Genomic DNA, 20,310 nt, shown 5'->3' with positions numbered 1-20,310 from the left:
ACAGCCCTCTCTTGTTTGTGAAACTGATTGCTATGCATGACTGGGTCCCCTCTTGTTTGGGGACTACCTCTTACAATTTGGAATGTATCTCCAACATACATCTTATACAGGTCGTATCAGTATAGCCCCCTTCATATACCAATAAGGGCCTTTACATGAGCTCATGCAGAAAGATTCCAAATTACTCTAATAATGATTTTCAGTTATTACAGGAACGAGCATTCAAAAAAAAAGTTTGCATGGTGACAGTACAAGCAGATTGCTGCATATCACAAGCCTTTAGCTATTTTATTGCACATCATTTTACAATTACCCATCTTGTATCATACATTGTTTATTAACCTTCCCTTTCTTAAGATCTCATTTACTACTGAAATGTGGCTGGCTCTCGGGTGGACTATGGCAGATGTTGAACAATACAGAGCATCAACAGTGAAATTTTGCTGTGCCATGTCCAAATGAAACCACAGGAGAATTAAGATATGCTGTGGGTAATCACTCAGGCTGGATTTTGTTCAGGACAGCCAGGTTAATGTCTGCACTCTTTCAAAAAATGCCATGGGAATTTTAATGACTCTGAGTGATTGGAGCCTTTGTTTCATGGCACGTCAAAAATGGCAGCTCTAAAAACACTCTGCTTGAGCACTGGTTTAGTGCTGACTCAGAAGAGCTTCCAATAACATGATTCACTAGCATCTGGCTCGGGGCAGGCACAGCCTTCTTTGACTTGTGAGGTTAAGGTAAAAGAGTGTATGAGGGGAAAATGAGGTGGAATGAAAGGGAATGCAAGAGAAATAGAACGAAAGGTGGTATGAAGAGGCATGTTAGTGGGGGACCAAGCCAATGGAACCCAGCAAGCTAAAGAGGAATTCATATTTTCTAGACTGTGCATTAGAGGTGTCCATGGCCTGATCCAGATCTGGTGGTCTCTCAGGTGCCAGTGTGCTCCACTGGAATCTCAGGGATCTCCCAGAAACTGGGAGATGGGGCTGGATGGGGACAACCCAGCTCTGGGCTCCCTCCTTGTCTCTAGCGGTCCTGATAGCAGTGTTGATTTGCATGTCAGGCAAAGCATTGCTTGAGAAAAAAAAAACCTTCCGAGTGTGGCGGTGTCAGCGCTCGCTGTTGTTCGACAGTGTAAAATTAAATTAATAAAGCCCCCAACACAGGAAAACATAACAGGAAATTAATGGCCTTTACTGTCGCTCTGATGCAGTCATTTGCAACCCTGCTTTCCGCACCAAAGACTTCATAAATGCAAGCAGTTTCTCTAAACAAGCATAGTTAGGGCTCCATGCGATGTAATTTTTTGCGTTGCTTCTGTCCTTTGGAGCTAACAAAAGCCACCCTATTTTATGTGCTCACCAAGGGGGATCCTGCCCAAAAGTAGCTCCCCAACAAATGGGCTTAGGAAGATGAGAGAAGGGAGCTAAGTCATGCCAATGATGCTGAGAACATCTTCTGCCCTGGCAGAGGGAACAGCATAGCTCCTGGCACCCTGCTTTCCTGCAGCAGCAGCTCTCCCTGAGGGCTCTGCACTAAAGGCAATGTTGTGGACACCACAACATCATAAATCAGAATAACCCTTCTGATAACTTTCAGGATGTGTAAATCAGTATAATCACTGAATGTAAGAGACTTACACATTTACACTAACTGAGGATCTGGCCTGCTGTGTGACAGTGCTGCTTGCTACTCCGCCAACGTAAACAAAGCGAGTATACTGGGTCCTGGAGGCAGCTGCATTTCTATCTGGCTAACAGTCAAGCCTAATAGTGCTATTAAGAGATATTGGACCCACACTCTGTCCCTCATTACAATGGTATAAATCCCCAGCGCCTCTTCTGAGGTAAGGGAATTGTCGTGTATTTGCAACAACCTGACCAAGAGCAGATTATGTCCACTCACCTCCAGCATACTCAAAGGTCACAAAGCTGCAGTGACTGCTTGCACAGAAGCCACCAGCTTTGACCACCCAGGCTAACACGCCACATCTGCACACCCACACACGCTGTAGTATGTGCAGTACACACATCTGAGGTAGCTGCTTGCAGCCTAACACCTGGAAAGGCCTTTACTGGTGTATTCAGTAAGGCTGGATGTACTGATTATTACTATCTAATGCACACACCTAAGTCTGTACAGACTTAGCTTCCCAGAAGCATTGGGCCAAATTTGCAATCATACACTTAGATGCTGTAGTAAATACATATGATTTTCATACGCATACACATACTCACTTCCTTAAATGCACATTTGCATGCTCCCATGATAATCCAAGACAGATCTGCGTACACACTTCATTACACATTTGCACACACAATTCATTTAATTTACATTCTCATTGAGCATTGCCATTTTGCTCATGTAAGCCCTGCATTAAAGCTGCATTGCCCATCCCTGCTCTATCTGAGTGTCATACACAATCCCTGTGTTAAAACCACTGTAGGCCCCCAGCTGTCAGGTGCTGGCACAGGTCTCACTTCCTTGGTCTGGGATGCTCACTTCCCTGCATGAGCAGCCTTCCTTGCTCACTGATTCCTCATCTGAGCTATACCCTCATTTCAAAACATAAAATCCCTTTGTTTCTGAGCCTTTCTGCTCTGAGTGTGAGTGTGTAAGTAACAAATACACACAGTTTATGTGTCACTGACACACTTGAATTACAGACACACATGGACCAGCACAGTACAATCAATTTGCATACCCAGATTCAGGCTTGTGGACTCCTCCGAGTCAAATAGACACAGCAATCTGAACAACTGCAGACTTCACAAAGGCTGATACACTTTCTTGAGGTCACATTCCTCCAGCACTCATCTCCCACTATCCTATTTCTGCAGGATACTGTACATAACCTGACTTGTACCATATCTTCGTTCACTATCACAGTGTAGATCCCTGATAATATTTCTCTCTGTGCACTGCTAAACCTTGCCAGCCCCTTCCATGCTCTGTCATCTCTATCCTGCACTCACTTGGGATCCTTTCCATCTGAATTTGAGGTTCATCTTTCTCCCCACCAGTCCAGTTATCACAATCAAAGCCGTGACAATTCTTGCAGCACTACTATGTGTTGAAATACAGAATTAACCCATCTAGAGATGACACCTTCTTTCACACTGCCCAAAAGGCTGCAAAAATTCTTCTGGAAGAAAATGTAAGCCAAATTTTACAGCCTGCCTTTTCCAAACCCTGCTGAGTAGGGCAAGAAAGTTACACAGGTGAAAACATTGCCAGATTAGGGCTGCCAGTCCTTGCCCTTGTCCCTACTGTGGGGAGTACAGTATTAGTTTAATAATCATTGAGGATGCAAACAGAGTCTAGAAACACTGTGACAGTCAGACTGGATCAGCTTGTGCAGACCAGGACACCAGTACCAGACACTTCTGACCATGTGAAAATGTGTGATCCGCTCCCTCAGCCAAGGGCTTTGTCCTTGATCTCTCCCTTGGTTGGGGGTCAGCTTAGACACAGATGCAGGAGGGCTGCTATTCCCAGCAGGAGCTTGATGCCAGGGTCTGATAGCACTGGGCTCCTTCCTGGACCTGTGCCGAATGCAGCGTGAGGGTGTGCGCAGGGCTGGCTGCTGTGAATGACAAGCACTGGCTATCGATCGCGTTCTGAACTCGGCCCAGCCGATAGAAGGTAATTAATGACTCCATTTGCCTCAGTACCGAGGAGAACAATTGAGTTTGAAACTGCAACAACTAGCAGTGCGGGGAAAGGCCCCCCGGGACGTTCAGGAAAGCTGCCTGACAGGCCCGGGCAGCGTGGGGACACCGAACACATCAGAGGGGGAAAAAAGAGAAGGGAAATCGGATAAAGGGAAAGAGCAGTCTTAACACAAAGGGTGACTTGGGAAAGGGCAGCACACGTAGCTGTGAGTGCCCAGAGAGTGGGACAGGACTGCTCTGGGTTAAGGACCCCAGCGGAGACAGTGACAAAGGCAGGCTGCAGAAGAGGACAGGGTTGCCTCACTGGCGCAGAGGGATGGCATTTCAGCAGCCAGCTCAGCACTGTTGCGTTAGACAGATGTGTTTCCCTTGGAGGCTTTGACAATTAGATGGGTTCTGCTGTGTCACCTGGCTGGCAGTTCTCATGCCAGTCACATTCACTTTTATTATGACTATGATTTTTATTGGTAGTGCTGCAAGGCCTCAGCTGAGATCAAGGCCCCACTCAAGGCCCCACGAGACAGCAGGCAGACACATCATGGGGGCAGTAGCATCCCCTGCCCCAGAAGAGAACAGTATCTCCATGTTTGTGTGCCAGCTGCACAGCTTCTCATGACCTTCTTGCATGTTTCTGTGCCACAAAGGTCTTCCTATGTCAGCAATACTTCTGAATTATTTGTTGAGGTGGCCCTGTTCCACCCTGAGCAAGGGTACTCTCTGTCACCTGTAGCCAGGGAAGTAACGGTATTACACTGCTTTGTGCTACTTGTACGTGATGGTTTCTTTGTGGCTTCCAGACCTGAGAACTTCTCTTTGTTCTGGACCTATTTAACAGGCATATTCCCTGTGTCAGATGTAGTTAAGGTTGTTCCTGTGTCCTCTGGCACAGCATTTCCTTGTTACCTGTCAGGATACTTCTGTGACACCCGTGGAGCACTTCTGTGTCTTGTGTCGAAGGTTTATGCTGAACATTGGCTGTGTGCGCTCCCTTGGCAGCCCCTCGGGAGGAGAGATGTTTCCTGTCACATGCACAAGGCCAGTCCTGATCACGCTGACAGCAATCATGTGCTCTTGTGAGGGACACGGTGACCTCTCAAACTGTTTGTTAAGATCCTTCTGATTTAAGAGAGGGGTGTCCCTGTGTCACAGTACCACAGAGTTTCCTTCACCAGTAAAGAGGGAACTGGGAAAGGTGATGATGCTTCCTGATGGTGCAGCTAGCACAGTTACCTAGGTGGCATTCCCAGACTAATCCTGCAGCTGAAGTCTTGCTTCACCACAGCACCCCTTCCAAGAGCTGCTTTCTTGGCAAATCCCCATCCCCTAAACTTTTACTCCTAGCACTGTCATCAGCTGAAGTGACTGTTGCCCACCACAGTGCCATTCCTCATGGGATCTGCTAATCTTTCTGAACCCAAATTTTCCTATGAGCCCTTATTTCACTTTCACCCATCATCTTTGATGGACCCCATCTGTTCCCTGAAGTCCTCTCCGCTCCTTACTGCCACCTGTACTCATATCCAGACAGTTGTCACTTTGAGGCTTCTCCTGATAGTCCAGATCACAGAGTCGTATGCTTAGATGAGAATTGCAACGTTGATCTAAAACCAGATATAAGTGTCTGTCCCTTGCAGTTTCAGGGAAAAAATTAAAACATATCCTCTATAGGTTTTGACACCAGAAAACAAACACAGGGGATTTACAGACCTTTGGTTTTGAAGAAAATATAATGATCCGTGACTCTGAATGTCTCAGTGTTAGCAACAGAAGACACATAAATCCGTCTTTGAGGATCATCTCTGTGAAACTTTCTCCACTTCATAAGTAAAATCCATATGCACAGCTCATATTATTGCTCTGTGAAGTTTGGGATTAGCGTGCCCTACCATTATAAAGTCCAATACTACTGCAAGCTGTTTAGACAAGGTCCACCTTGAAGTAGCCTACAGGCCTCTGTCAAAAGTTTATTTTCTTTTGTAGATTTTAAAGCCTAGGCCATGGCAGAGTGCCAAACCCCCTCCCCTGCCCCATATCCAGAACTCCCACCTAAAGCCTTGCCTTTCTCCTTACAACTTTTCCACCTCTCCCTATCTATTTGCTTGCTTTGATCATTCTGATTTCTTATCTAACCCTGTTCCTTCCCTTTCTCCTCCCTTCATCCTTTTCTTTCGTTTCCCACTGACTATACAGGCCCTTTCTTATCAGCCGGTCCCGAGTTTCCCAAATACACATACGCACTTACGTGCGTGCACACACACACACACACACACTCTGACACAAATAAATAAATAAATAAAAAGGTCAGTGAGCAGAGCAGCAATAACCCCTAAAACAGTACTATCAGAGGGACATGATTGATCAATTGAATTCCATAGCAGCTGAAAAATGTGGGATTAAGCAGTGTATTATACGCACAATGAGTTGAGGCATGATGTTCATTTCAAGTTCATTTCGCCAGCCCTCTGCCACCAGATCAGGCAATCAATAGGGGCAGCAGATATCATATATCACCTCTCTCTGTGCTAGGGAGAGAGCACCATAATCTCTCGCAAATTTAGAGTGACAGATTTGTCAAGATCTGAAGGGCCCCTGAATAAATGAAGGAAAAGAGACTCCTACAGCGACTTGGGAAAGCTGTGGTTTCAGCTTCTTCACACAAAGGCATGGCCTGCACACACACAGGAGACACGCGTGCACAGGGCTCTGCAGGCAGACAGGAATGGCAAATACATGTGCATGCGTGCGCTGATTTGTGTAACCACCTAGGACAACTCACTAAGGGTAAAATCTGGTTTAATGACAATCAATGGAAGTTTTACCATATACGGGAACACCCATCCACTCACACCAAACACCACGCAGAGCGTAGGGCTGCCATCCTTGAAAATCAAATATACCCTAAACTAGCCACCGCAGATAAATGGTTTCTCAGGCATGTACAGTGATGCAGAATCTGAAAAATACCAGAATAATGATCTACTGCAAAAATACCCACGTGTATTAGCATCATGGTGTGCACAGTCATGCACACTGACTGACACATGTGGAAAAATCCTCAAAGGCAAACAGCTTCACAGGCTGCAGACAGGTTGAGACAAGCGCTGATACAGAAACACACTTTTTTTTTCTGAGCCTGGACCCAGATGTTCTGTGCCAGCTTTCAGCAGGGAGGACCAGAGAGAAGTGCCTACTGGAATTTGGAATGTGAGCCTCGAGCTACCCTAGTCCTCCTGAAAGCCACCCCTTGCAGTAACAGCCCATTCCATCTAAAACATGAAAACTTCACTGACACACACAGTGTGCAGTCCACCAAGCCTGGTCTTTGCTTTGTTTTCTCTTAGTCAAACCTGTCATGAACTCCAGTTTTCAGGAACTTGAGAATTTTCGCTTGTGCAAATAAGCCTGAGGAGAGGAGAAAATGCCAGGGATCAGTGCCAGTAAACAGCCCTGCTCTGGCTAGGGGTGGAAAAGAAAGAGAGAAGGGGCTGCCTGAGGGAAGGCTGTGGGCTGGGACAAATCAATATGTAATATTTTCTATGGTCTTGAGAGTGGTACTGTACTACGTTACTGTATATAATGTACTATTGATTATATCATATCATATAATCACCTATAAACGGATATATCTCATAGCCAGAAGGCAGCAGGCTCAGTTATAACTCTGGGCCACCAGTTGGGCATTAACTGTGCCAGGAAAATACCCATCTTGGCACCATCCACAAACTAAAAGATGAAGTGGCAGAGTGGCATGGTCCTGGCCACTGTACAGTGAATGCCACTCCAGGCTCCTGGGAGCATCATCTGCCCATGAGCACCTCGCAGTCGCATGGAAGAGGGAAAAGGTCTCTACGGATCCCTCAACCACTTTGTAGTGACAGACAGCAATTTTCTGAGATTCACAGACTGGAAGCCACGAAGAAAATTTGAAGTATGAGGAATAATAGTGAAAAAGCAGGAAGGTAATCACAGTGCAAGAGGGAGAACCTGATCTTAGGTTAGACAGGGTGATAAGACAGACAGACTTGCATCTGATGAAGCACAGTAGGTAGAGATTCAGCATGAAGGGTATGGAGGTATATCAGCACGGATGAGACAGGGGATTATAACCAGTCTTACCAAAGTTAGGCTGAGAGGTGACAGCAGAAAGATACTCAGCACAGTTGGAGAAGATTATAATGAGCAGAGTTGCCTCAGATGAGATGAGGGATTATGACAAAGGAAGATTCACTTCAGCTGGGACAGGAGGTTAAAACAGACAGACTCACCTTGGATGTGACAGATGCTAATAGCAGGAGACTCACTCACTTCAGATAAAAAGGGGTTATAACTGAGATAAATGCGCCTCATTTGAGTTGGGGGATAACATGGAAAAAAACCAAAACCAGGTGGGTGATAAGATGGTTTATCATACAGAAAGATTCACTTTGGATGGGGCAGGGCATTTATAATGGACTCACCTCGGAGAGGATGAGTGGGCTGTAAGAGACGTGGGATGGCACAACAGAGATAGAGACACCTGGAACATGGCAGGAGGTACTGCAGTGAGCTTGGACTGTGTCAGAGGGCTGCTGCAGGGAGAGAGATGCACTCTGGCAATGCTTCTACCAAAAAAAGGCTTTTTTCCTACTAAGAACAAAGGAATACCAGGAAGGCTGGTTCCCACTAAGTGGGACTAGATTTTGTATTACAATAATTCATTTTGCATAGGAAGGGGGACCGACAGAGACAAAGATTCATCTAATTTTTGAAGGGAGTTTTATAACAGAGATATGGGTTGTGATAAATCAGGAGTTACATGTAGGAGAATGGGACAGAGATCATAACAGAAACCAACATATGTTGGATGGGACAGATGCCCCACAGGGAGAGACTTTGGTGAAACATGGAGTCAGAAACAGAATCATTCCTGTTATATGAGGGGGATGAAAGACTCGTCTGGGCTATGACAGGGCAAGATCAGATGAGAAGGAAATTATAACAGAGATATAACTTCTATTGGGACTGGGTTGCTACAACAGAGACTGACTCCCTTCCAAGCTGTAAGAGAGCCCTTTCTCCATTCCAGGCTTCATCAGCCCTCTACACTACAGGTCTACCCTCAGCAACTCTGGTTTCTCTGTGAGCTGCTTCTCCAGCAGCCTTCTAGCGATGCTAATCGCTGTGCTTTGCTCCCATTTTATGCTCAGTAAAGGAGATTTGGCAATTTTAAACACTAAAAATCAGCGGAACCAAAACTCATCTCTGAGCTGAGCACCATTCTCCACAGCCTCACTCATCCTGGACAGGAGAGTCCCACAGAGCCCGCCGCAGCTGCCCGGCCATGCCAGCAGACAGGAGGGGGCTTCCCTTGGGTCCCTGCAGCCTCCCCTTCCCACAGGAGCAGCACAGCTCCCTGGGTGGAGGTGGAGGGCCCTGCTCTTTCCCACTCTGTCCTTGTCCCGCATCCCTTGTTGATCCAAGCCAGGGTGGTGCTAACTCCCTGTTTTCTCTGTCTGTGCCCTGCAGATGTATCCGAGGGCTCAGTTCCCAATGGAGATTCCCAGAGCAGCGTGGACAGTTTGCGGAAGCACCTTCGTGGCGACACTTTCACCCAGCAGCAGCTGGAAGCTTTAGATCGAGTTTTTGAGCGTCCTTCTTACCCTGACGTCTTTCAAACATCAGAGCACATCAAATCTGAGCAGGTGAGGGCCTGGCCTGGTAATGGGGACCCACAGGCGCCCACAGGATGATGGCAGGGAAATTCCCTCACTGAAATCACTCTCCCCCCTCTTCATCCCTTGTTCTCACACTGACCTGTTATTGCACATACATCACATTTACATTTTACAGCACTTTCTAGTTGTAATGTGTTACTGCGCTGATGCACGTGTATACATGAGCTCTGCCTCCTCTCATGAACTCGCCATATACAGGTACACTGTGCTCCCCCTAAATCCCCATGTCCACCTTTCCCTCTGCACACACACGTGCAGGTATGTGGGCATGTTCTTGCCATGAACATACAAACACTGACATGCATGTTCATTGGCACACAGCATTGCACGGAAACTCCTGCACTTTCAGATCATGCTGGTGACCAGTGAGCCACAGGGTCAGGCTTTAATGGAGATTTTCTTTCATGGCCCAAAGCTGAGACTTGACTCCCATCTCCAACCTAGTTTTCTGTACTTCTACAGCTCTGCCCCCCTTTCCCCTACTCCCCCACTCCCCCGGCCTTTTATCCCAAAAGCTGTTTGTCTTAATAAAATGAAAATCAAAAGTCTTTTTAAACCGCCCCAAGCCATAAACCAACAAAGGAAGAGAAGGAGAGGCTGGCTGTGGACTCCCTTCATCCCAGAGTCCCTGGGTTTATTACAATGAATAACCTTTATTTACTTTCATTAGACTATTAAGCACCAGCACAGTCATTTTTCCCCCTGAAACTCTGAGCAGGGCCCATAAAGCAAATCCGAAGCCTAATTGAGTTCATTTTAATTTCTCTCCGATCACAGCGAATTACTCTGGTGATAAATCAGGGGGCAGGCTCACCCCCAGTAGAAGGCCTAATTTGCAGCTAATTACAAAACTGATTTCTACAGGAAGATCAATACGAGAAGGAATTGGAAATGACTAGGCAGTCCTAGCCAAGCAGGGACAGGGGCGGGGAGGGGGCAGTGTGCAGGGAGCCCACTGGAGGAGGGGGAGATGTGGGAAGGGGGTTGGGGAAGCGCATGAAAAAAAACGGAGCAGAAAGAGCAGAAAATCAGTTTTAATTTAACGTAATATTAATCAGAGCAACTTTTCCTGCTGTTTTGTAGCCTTCCTGGTTTCTCCAGCTCCCGCGTCTGGTCCAGAGGCTGCCACAATAAAAAGGCAATTACCAGAGCCTTTCGGACAGGACACCCTTTCAGATTCAATGGCTCTCCCCCTCCCACCCTTCTGTTAGCCATGTGGCTCCCCCCTCCCCAATTTCATACCCCAATGCACAGAGTGACAGAGGCAGGGGATGAGGCTTCTTTGTTTGTTTTTAAAGAGCTAGGACAGAGGTAACAGCAGAGGGGAGGCAGACACTCAGCAGAGAGCCTGGCTACAGTGGGCCAACACTGGCTGCTTCCTAGAGCCCGCCTGTCCCAGTCCTGTCATTGCAGCCCTCTGCCCCAGCTGTCCTTGTCACCAGGGCAGACACCTCCTGCCTCCACCAAGCCAAGAGGAGGGGACATGGATTTCCACTTTCTTCTCCCCTGGGCTGGCACAGGCTGCCACCCCCATCCCCACAGCACTGAATGAAGGCTCAGTCATACCACAGATAACGGGCCCAATCCTCACCCCTTTTCCCCCTCACAGTGGCACACCAGCGGGTGGGACAGTTCATCATAGGAACCCCCCCCATGCAACCCTCTCATCACTTCATTTTCTGTTTCCTCCTCCTCCTCCTCCATCTGTGCAGGGGTTTGCATCTCTCCTCTTCCTCCCTCCCATCTGTACACCCTTCCCTTTCTCCCAGCGCATCAATAGCGAGCTGTCTTTCTCCTCTCTTCCCCAGGGTAATGAGTACTCCCTCCCAGCTCTGACCCCTGGTCTCGATGAAGTCAAATCAAGTCTATCCACCTCTGCTAACCCAGACCTGGGGACAAATGTGTCAGGACCCCAGACGTACCCTGTGGTGACCGGTAAGCTGCCTGACCAAACAGCAGAACCAAGCTTTTTATTTATTTCCCTCATCACCATTAGCTTCTGCTTTTTCTGCTAATGCAAGATATTCCTCTGTGGCAAACATGGAAAGAGACAGAAAGACTGTGGAGGATGTAAGGGTTCAAGAGAAGCTTGAAATTCAGAGTATTGGCAGTTTTGGGTACACCTAGAGGTGCCCAGGTGTGAATCGGGAACTTGCGTGCCCAGATGGTGCTTAGGGTTGAATGTTGGTGGAGGACAGAAATGTCTAAATATGCACTGTGATTTTTCCCTTTGTGTCTGAGAACAAGAAGGTTGTGGCTTACCCATGATCCACACTTGGTTTTCCTGGGGAGAAATAATAATTTAAGTTTTATTCAGCCCTGGCATTTGGAAGGGGCATTTGCAAACTAAATACTGAGGTCTGCTGAACTGTGACTGCTAAATTCCCTCTTCCTTAAGCCCATGAATCTCCAACAGGAGCTGGCAAAAGAAATTTGTTCACAGCCCTTCCCCTTCCTGCATGCACGGGCACATTAAACTCAGGTGTGTCTGGGACAGTAGGAAATGAGAACAAGTGCACAACAGCAGAGGAAACGGGATGCACAGAAGTGGGAGGCAATTTCTGCAGCAGCCGCTTCACAGAAACCTCCTCTTCGCTGGTGGCACATGCAGGACCTGAGAAGCACAGGGTTGTCTTGGGGTCGCGGGGCACACCATCCTGATACTAGTGTTAGACTGCCTGCCCAGTGCATGTCTAGAGCCATAAGGAGATATTCTGGTGCCACGGCCCTTCTTCTCAGGCTTTAGTTGTCACTGGTCCCTGCTCACACAGCTACCACAGATTTGCACATCTCCTCTTGGGTAGCTAAAGCAGTTGGCAGGGCCTGAGTGACTCGCCCTTGTTTGGTATATTCCCCCTTTCCCTATGACTGCTGTGGCCCCTCTAGAAACCTTGCAGTGTAAGTTGAGAAATAACTCATGACAAAGAAGTGTAAGTCCTGTTAGCAAGGGAAAGAGCTGTTGCCTCTTGGCCAAAGAGCTGTCCTCTGATGGCACAGAATTAAGAGCACTGGATTTGTATCTCAACTTTTTCTTGCAGAAGCCCCAGCTAATAGCCTCTGAAGTCAAAGCAGTTCATGGCTGAAGCAGGCAGTTGTTTGTCCTGCAAACACTGAGCAAAGGCATATTGTTGCATGCAACTTTTGGCTACCAGGAACTTTGGGACTGGGCAGGATTAGTAACAGTTACCCCAAATACAAAAGACATCCAGTGTGAGGTCTGCAAAAAACCATGGGGAGGCGAATTGCATATTTAGGGAGTGTCTAAAAAGCATGACATCCCCAGACTTTTTTCATGGAGGCATTTTTACTGCTATCAGGGTTGATCTAGGATCCTTGTAGCCATGCAGTTTCTTAGTCAACAGAAAAAAATGGTTCAGCTGTGGCAAAATTATTCCACCTTTCTCTGTATTTGCATAAGCAAGACAAAACTCAGCTGGTATCCATCTACCATTTAGCAGATCTACCTTTCTTACAGGAAATACTTTCCTGTCTTTGGGGGGCAAAGCCAGTAGGACACCAGTACTGTCCTTCCTTCAAGGAAGGCAGATCCCCATAGCTGGATGTAAAGGTGAGGTGCCTAAAATCAGAGTTTAAGATTCAAAGGTGCCATAAAAATAATTCTTTTTAGTACTTCTGTCTAAGTGAAGAGGATGCATTCCAGCCTGTTAATATGAGAGCAGAATTCCCAAAGACTGGAGACGTTGCACAAGCTTTGGACATGACTCTCACGAGGGGACAGCAGGAGACAGATTTGGCCTCACAAAAGAGGCTGTGGGCTGAGGCAGAAAATCTTCTTCATGTCCCCCCCATCCTGTGCCATCCCCACTCTGTTCCCTGCAACACTCCCAGCTCAGTTCGAGAACGTCCCCATCTGATCCATCTGGATCCAAGAGTGAGAAAAGTTCATTTCAGACCCAGCTTGACACTCCCAGGTGGCAACTTAGCACTAACATCTCAATCTGTATGCGACATTTCAATCAGCACAGAGTAACAAAAGCAGAACTATTAGCGTTGGGAGCTGTTCACTGGTGGTAATGATGGGGAAACTCAGAAACTGGAAATGAAAAGGGAAAAAAAAACCCTCAACACCCTGAAAGGCAGCAGGGAAAGAGGGGTGGAGAATTTTTCCTCTACACTTAGGCCAGGATCCAATGTTTGGATTAATGGTGCCATTACCCAAGAAAGGACTTCAGATAATGCTCATTCTTAAAATGTTTTTGCTGGCAATTAAATGGTTGCAGTTATTGATCTTCATTGATCTGATGTCCTCAATTTGCATAATCTATTAAAGATGAATGATTCATTATATGTTTGCTATGGGGCTGGGCAATGCTTTCAGGAAGGACCAGAGAGTGAGGAACTCAGTGCTGCCTCCTGATCTACCCCAGCCAGGAAATTAAGGAAGAGGCTGGGAGCATGCAGATTTCTTTGGTATCACCAAGATTCTTCTCCCAAGAAGGGATATTGGAGTAACAGCGAGTACTGAATTGCTGGCTGCCTGTTCTGCTGCTATAGTGTCATCTTTGAAATTCCTCTTTGCTGTTGTCCCAGGGCAGTCTGTAAACCCAAGTGATATCTGGAAAAAATGTGAAACAAATCCACCCATGCAGGGTACAAACTCTGTGTGCAGTCACTTCAGGATGTGATTTAGCTTTCTACAAGAAAGTCTCCCCAGCTCAGTCTTCCCAGACAGAAAAAAGTATCACTAGCTCTTTCCAAATCAAAGCTGTCTGGCACTGAATTCTTGCCCTTTCTGAAGACTTCCGAGAAAGTTCTTCTCCTCTCTCTGGCTTATGACTAGCTTTCCTCAGCAAGCTCTCTCAGTTCACACTATTCTGAGAATACACCCTTCCAAAATCCAGCAAAACCTCAACAATATGTAACTACCTGAAATCTTGGAATGTAGTGAGATAGTTAAGCACAGATGCTGCTGAAGTTCCTTTATCTGTCTGTGAGCTTCCTATAATTGAAGAGGTAGAAATGCTGCAAAACAGGCAGACACCTCCCCAGTGTGCAGGAAGGCCTTTCCCAAAGTCCTGGGCATCTATTCAAAAGACACAGCTTAGCACCACAGTTACATACAGCACAGCCTTGCCTAGTACTGCCAATATCAAACATTCCCTTTCAGACAATTATTCTATTTAACACACCTCAGATGGTCCATTTATTACTTGCATCTCCTAAAGCAAGTAAACAAAAACATTTGTTTACTATGGAGCAGACAGGTCACCCTTATTTCTCCCCATTAAGTATCTGCACGGAATTTCCGTGAATGAGCTGACACTTAAGGGCTAGCTGGGCACTAGGCTAGGAAACACGGTCCCACTGTCCTTCATATAGAACAGACAATGTAGAAATTTTCAACTTCCTTGTGAAGTGTCAGAGAGAGAAAACTTTTTAAGAGCTGTCTGAGAACACCACCTTACCTCTTCCTTCACACACAGCCAGTGGACCAGCTACATCTCACCTTGATGTTGCATGGCCATCATAGCTAGATTGGCACAGATCCTGACAGTTTCTTGGACAGTATCTTTGGACACCAATCAGATTTCCTAGAAGCAAAGATCCAAACTTGAACATACCAAGATAAGGTGAGTACATGCAGTTGAACACCAAGACAAGAACTCTGTTGTTCAGAGATGTTCTACTTTGATTAGTTCTATTGAAGGCAAACAGCCTAGGCAGATGAGTATAAATCTGTACAGGGCTAAGTAAACACAGAACACCTCAATAGCTTTCTTTTATTCAATAGTTTCCAAGGATCTCTGAGTTTGGAATGTACTCAGTAGCTAACACCTGGGAGGTGAGCAGAGGAGAACCTCAAGATTTTGGCACTAGCAACAGGAATACTTTAAAAGCACAAGGTTATTCACAAAAGCCTTGAATCCTTTGAGAACAGAGATCCTTCTTTAAGCACCATCAGAAGTCACATCTTTTGGAATAAGCATGCATGAAAGAAGTGAGGTGTCTTCAAACCAGGTTCTAAGTTCTGGGGACTTAGATTAATAGTTTGGGAGCAGAGCCCTTTCTGACTCAATTATCTAGCCCAGAAGTTACCCAACAGAGAGACAGCACTATGAGAAATAAAACACAACAGACTTTTCGTGCATGACTTGAAACTTGCTTCTTAACAGACTACTAAAGGGGAGGATTTACTTACTAGATGGATAGTAAAATTACAGCAAAGGTAAAGAAAAACTTCCCTTAATTGAAACTGGCAGTTTTAACTAAATAGACCTTGTTTGCCAGCTCACTACAATCCGTGACATCTACAAAGAGAAGTAAAAGAAAAATGGGACAAAAAAAGCACTTCAGGAACTTCTACCATTGACTGAAATGGAGTATGTGTCCCCTTCTCTTCCTGTGAGGAGGTTTCTGAATGCTTCTGTGCTATGGTTAGCACCTATTAATAGGAGTGGGGAACTTCTAAAGTCATCACCACCCGCCAAAATAGCTCCCATGTCCTGTATAAAAAATGTTTCCTTCTCTCTGGGAAATAAGTTTTTCCCTAAAGAGACAAGTATCATCCAGGGTGAGAAATTCTGACAACCCACGATGTGTCAAACAAAGGCACCAAAAATCACAAACTCCATTGATCTCGCTTTCCTCCAGAACTCCCCTCTCTGGCACAGGGCTTGATTTTTTTTCAGTTTACATTAACTTTTTTTAATTCATACACAAATGTATGCAAAAAAATTATTTAGAATTACTGACTTAAAAGCTACTTGCTATGTCTGAAAAACATACAAAAATAGTACTTAAACAGCATCTGATTTCTATGAAAGTTTTCAAGAAAGTTGTGATGCTAAGCACGGAGAAATCACTGACTAGACATCCGTATCCAAAATTTTTCTGAAGTGATAAACAATCTTTTGAGAACTTTAGCCTCCTGCAAGGTGAAAAGATATTATTTCCTTCGTTTCAGCTTAGTGAGTGAACTGAAGAGAATTTTGTTCAGTTCAATAACCAGATCATTCAAAACTAAGAAACAAACTAGGATTTGAAAAACAAGGAACATTTATTTTCCTCTGTCAGTGAGTGAATTAAGCTTGGTGTGAAAGGATGAGATCTATTAGTTCTAAAATCAGGTTCTGAAATCAGTTCAAATTCCTCCTTTTATATACCCTTTTCTTCATGTAATAAGTCAGTTTTACTGCAAAACCTGCTTAGAAAAGCTTGCTTCTTCTGTTCTAGTATATTTAGGAAGTCAGGGAACTTGTGGTCATTTTATTTAATTAGCATGAATAATTACAAATACTGTTTTTAATTTAATTCTAATTTCCATCCAAATATAACTTGACACAGATCACAAGTTAAAAGTTAATAATCTAATAAAATAATAATATGGACTCATCATTCACTATTTTCTCATATAATAATATGTAAAGACAAATTATATTAAACAACATAATTGCTTAAATAAATGTGCACAGATGCAGTTCATCTACTTAGCAAAAATTGAAATAACCACGTTTAGTGTAAATTTTGTATTTGACAAAATATTTGTTACCACCCATAAAATCCAACCTTTTAGAAAACAGCCTCATAGTGCAAATGTAAAACAAGTTGATCCAGCTTGCTGTATTAAATCATGATTAAAACTGACCATTACATTCAGTTGTACTTATATCATTACACTGAGAGGGGGAGCATTTCCTTCCCCTTTTCCTTGTTTGCAATGGTGAAAATTTCCTGTCTTACTCCAATCTACTTTAGTCTCTGACACCAATAAGCAATGGCCCTGGTCAGGGCTTTAGTGAGCTGACTTAAGAAAACTTCTTAACAAACTGCTAGGGGCCCCAAATTGGCTTTGGTGACAGCAAATCCTACAGATGCAGACCCACACTCTGCGGCACAGCATCATGGCTGCAGCCACCAGCAGACAAGCAGCCTGCTTGGCACATCTCTGAATGTTCCAATGCTCTGAAAATGGAATATGATAATAATTCATATGGTTGCTACAAGACTCTTACTACTCTGCCTCACCAAAATGAAGGAGATATTTTTTGTGAGGAAGCCTCTCTTCTGTTTAAGATGAGGAATCAGCAAAAGTAGAAGTCCATAGGACCTCCAAATTTCATCAGCTGTTTCCCATCCATGAGAATAGATAATATCTTATCTCATCAAGGAATTTGGAAAGGCAAAAGGTGTTACTACTCTTCTCCAGGATCAAATGGCTGAGGGTGATAGATGGTCAGATGAATGATCCCTGGAACAGACAGGAATAGTGGGGAGGAAAGGAATTACATAAACTATTTCCATGTATCCGATGTAAGTTTCACTCACAATAACTTTATGATGCTGAAGAAGGTGGCTTGTGGGCTTGAAAGGCATATTGAAGTGAGGAACCCAGAAATGGATGGCCCGAAAGAAATAACGTCTTTGGCTTCCTTAAATTAGCATTTAAATGAACAATAGCAGTGAATGACAATAACGTCATGTAATGACCATAGCAGTAAATTGGCATTCCCAGTCCAATTTTCCTCAGCCCTCAGCAAGAGGACAGCATTGCAGGCTGCCACACACTCTGCTGCCGGACACAAAGGGACTATTTTAGAGAAAATAATTATATTGTCTTCCCAACAATTCAGTTTTTGCCTTTTCTTTTGAGGTTAAATGAAGAATCCAATAAGTATGGCTACGATGAACATTTTTGTGATGTAGGTATTTTCCCACTGACAGCAAAGACTGTGCTTTATATCTGAGTTAAGCAACACCTGTCAGCAGGTGTTAATAACTTTTGATCTCCATCTGCTGTACCGGATTTAACCAGGCCAGCTGCTTGTACAATTGAAATTGCCCACTGCGGTCTTTCAGAGAAATGGAGACCTTAGGGCAATCTTTGGCCCTTCTTTGTAGATTTAGTATTGCCGTGGGCTACCCAGGAATATCTATCCTATCTTATGATCAGTAGAATATCATTGTGAAGAAACCTTGGAGATACCTATAATGAAGACTGTCTGAAAAACTAACATGTTCTAATTACATTTCCTGGCATCTTTAAGAAGTAACTTTCAAGTCCCAACCCATCAAGGAATAAGTATATGCTACACTTTAAGGCAGAAGTAATTGCCCAACCTGATTCTGGGGCTGGGACTCAAGAAAGGGGACAACAGTATGAACTCCACTGAACTTTTCTGCCAAGTGCACAAGTTGCACACTTCCCCCTGCACCCTAAGACTTTAAAGCACATCTTCCTTCATCAGTTCCATCTGCAAACAAATGTACTTAGAGCCACATGAAGTTGACTTCAGTGGAGTTCTCAAGTGATTAACACTAACAGTACTCAACTAGACCAGATCACAGGTCTACTGGAAGCTCCATGTTTTACTCTATACAAAGACTATAAAACTTTTTCCCTCCAAAGTAGCATAGAGAGTTAGCAGGTCAGTTTACTTGGAGAGCAGCAATTAAATAAATCAGACACAAAATCTAGATTTATAAAATTCAGTTTTATAAAAAAATGGGGCAAATAGATTTCAAAACTTGACATCAGTGATGTTAAAACAGTTTTGACTCTCAGGGAAAAACAATCCAAGGTTGTTTCTTTAAACATGTATTTCAGCAACCCACGAGTATTGGGCTAAGAACATGGACAGATCTGTGCAGAGCAGAAAATAAACCTGAACATGCAAGGCTCATTCTCCAGTCAGCAGGAATACAAAAAGAAAACAAGAAAAGTACAAGAAGCAGAATAGTCTTTGCACTTTTCAGTTGCTCTAGCAAAAGTCTGTTATGATCACAGAGAAGGGAAAAAAATAGGATGTTCTTTATTTTCAGTGCAACTTGCGCAATGCTCTTGCAAAAGAAAAGCTAGAAAACTAAGAAATAAAAGAGAAAGTAGTTCTTCTGACATGACAGAAAGCAAAAGCGACACATACATATCAGTCCAGTATGGTCTTTTGCATGACTTCTAGAATCTGAGGCAAGATTCTCACATGGGTAAAGTGATGTGACTCCACTGGCTGTAGTGTAAACTCACCAGTGTATGAGTGCTGAGGACCCAGTCCCATTCTGTTTGCCACAATGAAACTTTTCTAAGGAATGGAGAACACAAATATGGAAAAAGATGTTTCAATGGTGGGTACAAGCGTAGGATTCAAAACACCTAAGATTCAGCTTTGGCACAGAGTTCCTCCATGAACTTGGGTACATTTCTGTGGGTTCAGTTCCTCACAGATAAAACAGCGATCCTAAGGGATTCTGCAAGGATATGTGTTCTACAGAGTGAGGCACTGGGGTCATATTTGATAGATATCCCAGGAAAAGATGAAGAACGCTAAACATTGTCAAGATGGTGAGCAGTGTTGTTAAGTGGGTGTGTACAAGCCATCCCTTATGCAGGGATGTGCCATCTTGATATTCTTTGTTTACTGAAAAGAAAAGGAGCACTCGATGCAGGTAGCTTATCCTCCAGGAAGCCAGCAATGAAAAACAAGCAGCTTATCTAGTCCTGCAAACCCCCCTGCTTTCCTTCCCTTCAGCAGCAGAGAGCACGATAAAAGCTGAGACGAGTCTCTGTAGGAACCCAAAGCTGTGAATCTTCCTCTCACCCTGTCTGGCCAAAATCCCTTCATTCGCAGGGGGAATTTAGGCCAGAGATCACCAGTTCTAGCTCTCCGCCAGAATAACAGAGGAGAGGGTTAGAAAGGAATAAAAACAGCCATAACTCAGCAAGTACCGTCAGAAAGAGAGGAGTAGAAGATGCACGAAATATGCAGTCCTCTGCTATGTTTCCAGCTATATGCCCACCCTGATGACCCTTTCAGATTTCCCCAACCATGACATTGGGTGGTATTTTTTCGTTGCTTATAAACAAGGATATCGTTTGCCATTTAGAAGAAGAAAGGACCCTGGGACATGAATAGATTTCTGCTGCTTTGGAAAGGGGTTGCAGACTTATTCCACCCCCCATTCAA

General features: G+C 44.6%; 1 protein-coding gene across 12 annotated transcripts in view; it reads left to right on the top strand.

Moving 5' to 3' along the window:
- The window catches only part of PAX2 (paired box 2), an 85,636-nt gene that overhangs the window by 49,622 nt on the left and 15,704 nt on the right, over nt 1-20,310 (top strand). For 11 of the 12 annotated variants that reach the window (XM_074874778.1, XM_074874773.1, XM_074874783.1 and 8 more), the window contains 2 exons: nt 9,183-9,358; nt 11,200-11,326. In XM_074874778.1, the coding sequence (XP_074730879.1) occupies nt 9,183-9,358; nt 11,200-11,326 (303 nt within the window). Of the gene's footprint in view, nt 1-9,182; nt 9,359-11,199; nt 11,327-14,835; nt 15,103-20,310 lie in introns of those variants that run through there. The other variant, XM_074874780.1, reaches the window with a different exon arrangement.

The sequence above is a fragment of the Strix uralensis genome, chromosome 7, assembly GCF_047716275.1.
Source record: "Strix uralensis isolate ZFMK-TIS-50842 chromosome 7, bStrUra1, whole genome shotgun sequence".
Classification (NCBI taxonomy): Eukaryota; Metazoa; Chordata; class Aves; order Strigiformes; family Strigidae; genus Strix; species Strix uralensis.
The sequence above is the reverse complement of the archived record's forward strand: the minus strand, read 5'-3'. Positions and strand labels throughout refer to the sequence as shown.